The sequence below is a fragment of the Schistocerca gregaria genome, chromosome 2 (genome assembly GCF_023897955.1).
Source record: "Schistocerca gregaria isolate iqSchGreg1 chromosome 2, iqSchGreg1.2, whole genome shotgun sequence".
In the NCBI taxonomy this organism is placed as follows: domain Eukaryota; kingdom Metazoa; phylum Arthropoda; class Insecta; order Orthoptera; family Acrididae; genus Schistocerca; species Schistocerca gregaria.
In genome coordinates, this window is record NC_064921.1 from 425,432,167 (window position 1) to 425,438,949 (window position 6,783).

A 6,783-nucleotide genomic window follows, 5' to 3' on the forward strand; every position below is an offset into this window, starting at 1 on the left:
CAGTGACACACACACTTCGAAGCATACAACGTAGAGAGTATTGATGGAACAGGTCTTACACCCCCATCATAAGGAACGTGTACGAGCGCTGGAACCAACAGGTTTTTATCCTCGTGTTTACATCTGCCAGTGGATTATCCACTGTAGTGCTGAACTTAATCCAGTTTGTCTTGTTCACGGATGAGGTCTCATTCTCCCGTGATGGTGTTTTCAAAAGCCGCAACAGCCCTGTCTAAAGCGAGGAAAATCCGCGCGCCACTCCATATCGGTGGACGCCAGCAACGATTCTCTGTCAGCGTATGAACGGGCATTATCCAAGATCAGGTAATAGTGCTCAGCATTACTTGCGGTTCGTGGGAAATGTGCTGCCAGAGTTCTTGAAGACGGTACACTTGTTGTCTGTGAACGGATTTGGTTTCAACACGACGGTGTTCCAGCTCATTTCGATGTTAATATCAGTGAGCACCTGGACAACATGTACCCTCATTGCTGGATTGGAAGTGGAGATCCTGCCTCATGGTTCAAATGGCTCTGAGCACTATGGGACTTAACACCTGCCTCATGGCCAGCATTCTCGTCGGATCTCGCACATCTGGACTTTCTCCTCTGGAGTTACGTCAAGACACTGGCGTATGAAAACCCTTAGAAACGGATTAAGATCTGCTTGCTAGTGTCCAAGCTCCCTCTCACCTGGCACAACAAACAACAGGGATCTCTGAAAGAGTGCAGCAGAACTACATGTGCAGTTGAATGCATGCGTTGAGACTGGAGGTCGTCACTTTGAATAGTTACAATGAGCTACGTGTATTACAATGAGCTACATGTACATTTCTGTTGCGTAGTGCATGTCCATAACTCAATAAATATGCTTTTCCGACCATGGGTTCCCTAAATCAATGCAATTGGGTGTGAGGCCACTACAACCTCTTTCAGTTTGACCCGAAAGGTCTGAGATGCACTATAGTTCCTAAATCAGTTGCTCAACAAGCACACCCCTAAAGGTTTTGGACGAAATGTTTTCAAATAATGTATTTTTCTGAATGGCAACTTATTGTGCAAAAGTGATGTACAAAGCAGTGATATGAATAAATTAGTATTAATATCATTATGTTGAATAGTTTTACATTTAGTTTATTATTATTATAATCATAAGAATCTGTACAATGTTAAAATTTGGGAGTGCAACAAAGTTATATTGTGGGTGAGATGACTGTAGCAAACTCCCTAGAACTGAACCCAGAATGCGCATCTTTTCAACATAAAGTATGGTGTTGCCTTGCTCACCTCAAATGTGTCAGTGGTAGTACTTCCGTCGTATAAATCTGCTGGAACTATCCTGTCAGCATAGAAAAGCTAATATTTCGTTTGTGTTCGACATTTTGTACTTATTGGACGATTTATTCAGGGAGCCCACATCGGGTCCCCAGCGGAGGACCTGCAGTACTTTCTGCACTCGAGCACCAGCCTGGAGGTGCTGCAGCAGCACACAGACCTGCTCCTGTCTGAATACCACAGCACCCTGCAGCACACACTGCGGGCCCTGGGGCTGCAGCAGCAGGCGGACGCCTACCCACTGGAGCAGCTGATGAGAGAGATGGAGCAGCTGGCACCAGTAGGAGTCTTCTGCACCTACAACCTGCTGCCTGTCATGCTGAACCTAGCGGCAGTCGATTTCGACCTCGATACATCGTCACCTAGCTATGCAGCTAACGCAGAGAAGCTGTTACAGAAATGCTTCACAAACCCTGAATATTTGGCATTTGCTCTATATTTGACACCACTTTTTGATAAGAGTGGTCTTCTTGAAAGTTATTAGACTTCTAATTGACATTCTGTTCAGGATGAATTTGAAGTATGCTGAAGTATTAATACCTTCCTAATAATAAGTTCTATGTGAAGACTGTTGATGCCAGGTGGAGAGCAATGAATGCTGCAATGCCTATTAGCATACTTTAAGTAATAAATCTACCAAGATATTTTGCTCGCTTATTTCACTTCCATTTACACACTTCTTTTCTGTGTATAATGCGTATCTTTTAGCTGTAATATTTTACGAAACTTCTACATTTTTAATGTGGATATTAACTTCTCGTAAGTGGTATGTATGTCAGCTCATTATGTGTATGTTTTAGATCTTGATGTTTGTCATGCAATATATTTTGTAGTACACCCGATGTATCAGGATGCAGTAACATCTAGAATATTTCTCTACACATTCTACAGATTTGTACTGTAGACAAATGTTGCAAATTTTCTGTGTGTGATGTGCTGCCATGATAGCAGAACTTCGACATAAAAATACCACAATTTATTGTGACAAATTAGATTTATTTTAAGAGATTGAAGACTATTGTCTTTCACATACAAATGGAATATGAAGAATTTTTCCTTTTGGTGTGAAGAAGGAAGATGAGGAATTTACATCCTGTCAACAACGAGGGCATTAAATATTCATTTTATAAATTCAAACAGCTTTGTCTTACTGTAACGAATACTTATTTATGTTAGAGCTGAGTTTCACTTTTTATATTAAGGTATGTTCAGTCACTTTCATCAGGAAAAACAATTTTTTTATGTGCAGTACTCATAGATTAGGAAACAATTCACATTAAAATTGTTATATTAATAAGTTATTGTTCAGTTATTTTTTTTTGCTGGAGAAGCTGATTCCATATAAAAGTAAAAAAAAAATCTTTGAAAAATTTTGTCAAAATACTGCATGATGCAGATGTAAGAAAACTGATCTTCCGATATCAACTTAAGCCAGTCAAAAATTCAAAAACCAAAGAACGCAGTGAGACCCACAACAACTGTTAGAAAAGCTTCCACTTACAAGCTTATGGGCTATGTGTTAAAATTACTGTCTGAAAACTTACAATTACAGGAAGACAGAATCAAATAAGATCCCTTATACCAAATCCAACATATAAAAACTGCAGGAATAATGACACAGAAACACATCTTCTCTCATTAGTAAAGAAATTATGTGTTCCAGTATGCCAGCAACAGAGACAATAAACGTTATCGAAAAAGACCTGAAAACGTACAACAGATGAAGGAAATACTCACATTACCACTGCTTATAATGGAACTTTTAAGACTACCTTTTATTTACCAGAGGACAGATCACCAATGGAACCTCCAGATTTGGGAACGTTAGCAAATATTTTTATAAAATTCTGGACAGTTAATTTTTTCGAAATTAGTTGCAAAACATATTGTACTAGTTCAGATGGATGGATGACATCTTCTTAATAGATGAATCACAAACGAAAATTGTTAAACTATGGGCTGAGCTAAACAAGCTATGTAAGAAAATAAAATTCACAATTGATAAAGAACAAAATAATCAAATTAAATTTCCAGAGAAAACAATTATAAAACAATACATCAAACACATAATCGAAATTTAACGTAAACCCACAGTTGACACGGTCATCTACCAAATCTTGAACCCCTCTAAAACCCAAAAGAACTAGCACTTAGAAATACCCTATGTTCTATAGACACCAGTATGGTGGCACTCAACAAACAAAAGTACAAAAATAATTAGACATCAAATGGCAGCTACCCATAAACAATGGATACAATAATAGTATAGTTACAAAGCTCTGCAACAACAGTACACTATACAATAACTGTAAACACAAAGCCACATACAACAACAAAATGTAACGAAACACAAGCACACCCCTCATAATAAAACAAAGATTAATCAGCAAAATGTGTGAAAAGAGACAAGCTGGTGCACAAAAGTATAAAGACACAAACCCACTCATGAAGTCACCAATATTTTCAAAAGACAAGCGATAAATGCAGCATATATAACAGATAATTCAATCCAAATATACATTCCAAAACTGACAAAAGACATAGCCTTATACCAGAAAGCAGATGCATATTAACTACAACGCACCACATGTGATGGAAGGTAAGAGCGACAAAAAGGACAACGTTTGTCTGATATAAAGAACACATGAGATCCTGAAAGTACAGAACAAATTATTCCACGTTTCCAGAACACCTCGAAGAACATAACCACTAGTGAACCTCTAGGGAAGAAAACAGTCAGAATAAACAATAAAATATGGCTTCTAATCTCGCACAAAAATTATCGGACACAAAAAAACGAAGCCGAAAAGAAAATCTTACTGAACGACCAACTGTGAGCCACAATTCACTATCTGCATTAACATACAAAATAGGTCAATAACACCCTAAAGGATGATCATCAGAATAATGCCACACAACGGTTTTCCTTCACACTTCCCTGATACTCTCCAAATAAACTCTAAGCCAAAACCCTAATCCAAACATCTACATCTTTTTAGCTGTTCTCTTAGAGGTACTAGATCCACATTCAACTTTCTGCAACTCTCTCACTGACTAGTCACAATCCTATCCTCACATGTGTCTTAACATAATGCTAATTCCTAGGGAGAAAAAGATCACTTGCATCCACATATATAAACAAACACTCCTACACACACACACACACACACACACACACACCTATAGTATCAATTGAAACTGCAACCAAGAGGATAGGTTCGTATAATCCAATTTTCTAGAATTTTCTTTAGTTTCATTGCCATAGATTTCTGTCGTAATTAACACCACATTGGAAAATTATTATTTTGTTGTGTTTTGATTATGTGAGTGTTTTGTAGAGACAGAGAGTGAATGAAGAACATACGTAAAGTGAGAATGTGATATTTTATTAAAACTATGTAAATGTAAGAGTGAGGAAGTTGTTGTGTTAAAGGGGAATTTGTGACTTATTTCCGAGTGTAAAGAGCAGCCAGAAGGGGCATTGAGTATTAAATTTATCAGTAATTTATACTGCGAAAAGTAATCGTATTTTGTTTTGATTACGTTTTATCTAGTTTTGGAATTACGAGATTTCTGGTCTAAATTATGTATGGTAATCTGATTGGCGGAGTATAGAGGTGCTCGAGATGATGTGATTGGCTGCCTCACATATTAACCAATAGAAATTCAGCATATGCCGCGCGTCTGAGTAGGGCTTGTTGCCTCAGTTCTATGAGCCAAGATAGTCGCTCGGGAGCCGTCTTCCGGTAAACACCTATGTTAAATCGCGTTAATCATAGTTATACCAAAATGAAGAACGCCGCACATTTGATAGTTTCTCGTGTAGTCGATGAAAAGCGACTACAGTGTTGAATATTTTGTGAGTGTTTATTTAAGGAGAGATTTGCGTGTGAACATTTCAAGTCGTACATAGACTCCGCGTGGCGTGTTTCGTGCAGATAACGAGACATTATGGCGAGCACATATGTACGATAAGCCTACTGGACGACTGAATGCATTAACTCGCAAATAGTAGTGCGTCAGTGACTGTTTAGGATGTTCAAAATACTGGGTCGGACTACATATCTTCTGGCTGCTTTCTGGCCGTGAACTTCTTCAAAAATGGTTCAAATGGCTCTAAGCACTATGGGACTTAACATCTGAGGTCTTCAGACCCCTAGACTTAGAACTATTTAAACCTAATTAACCTAAGGACATCACACACATCCATTCCCGAGGCAGGATGCGAACCTGCGACCGTAGCAGCAGCGTGATTATGGACTGAAGTGCCTAGAACAGCTTGGCCTCAGAGGCCGGCTGTGAACTTGTAACAGAGACAGTAAGTTGCATAATTGATGTCGGGATATTAAATACCGACTTGGCAGTCATTTTCCGTGTTTTAAAGACAAGAAACCAACTTACAGCGAATATTAGACATTCTTTAACGAGTCATGCAATAATCTCGAACGCCCAATCGTTTGATTAACTTTCAGCTGGACTGGAGTTATGTGGTCTTTCCGTGGTAGATATTTAGTCGAATTTTCGTCAACGCTGCTTTTGTCAGCTAAACTAGTATCTACCATCAGAGAACGAAGGGAAGAAATGCATATTTAGTCCAGAAAGATTAATTAACTCCCTTTCATCTGCGAGATGTAAACAGAGCTGACAATTTGCAGCATAGTCTACATGGACGATTGCGCTCTCGACTTGCTTTAAAGGGTGGTTGAGTTTCGGGTTCCGCTGAATAGGTCAGGTGACCACTGTACACAGGAGGCGGTTACACGGGTAGCAGCGGCTGTGTGACGTGGACTGATCGTTTTCTTTTAGGTTAGAGGGTCTCGGGAAAACACTAAATGGCTTGAGTCACAAACGGTGCAGGCTGAAAATAGGAAGAACGTAGATACAGGGACCATCGGTATAACAGTTGTAAATTGTCGTAGCTGTGTTGAGAAATTACCAGAGCTCCAAGCGTTAATAGAATGCACTGGTTCTCAAATCTTTATAGGCACTGAAAGCTGGCTAAAACCGGAGATAAGCTCAGCAGAAATTTTTGCGAAGAACCTAACAGTGTTCCGAAAGGATAGGCTAAACACGATTGCCGGTGGTGTGATTGTTGCTGTTAGAAGTAGTTTATCTTGTCGGGAAATTGAAGTATGTAGTCCCTGTGAGTTAATATGGGCAGAGATCATTGTTGGCAACTGCAATAAAATAGTAATTGGGTCCTTTTACCGACCTAAAAATTCAGATGATACTATCCCAGAAAAGTTCAAAGAAAACTTGAGTCTGATTTCAAACACATACCTTCCTCATACAATTATAGTTGGTGTTGACTTTAATTTACCTCAATATGTTGGCGAAAATACATGTTTAATTCCGGAGGTTTACATAAACGCATTCTCTGAAAATTATTTCGCGCAGTTAGTTCGTGAGCCCACACGAGTAGCAAACGGTTGAAAAAACACACTTGACCTC

At 39.0% G+C, this 6,783-nt stretch overlaps 1 protein-coding gene across 3 annotated transcripts in view; it reads left to right on the forward strand.

Moving 5' to 3' along the window:
• LOC126336177 (uncharacterized) overlaps positions 1-2,174 on the forward strand; it is a 31,959-nt gene extending 29,785 nt beyond the window's left edge. For all 3 annotated transcript variants that reach the window (XM_049999679.1, XM_049999680.1, XM_049999681.1), the window contains exon 3: positions 1,406-2,174. In XM_049999679.1, coding sequence (XP_049855636.1) covers positions 1,406-1,816 — 411 coding nt within the window. In that variant the 3' untranslated portion in view covers positions 1,817-2,174. The remainder of the gene's footprint in view (positions 1-1,405) is intronic.
• Positions 2,175-6,783: the final 4,609 nt, after the last annotated feature.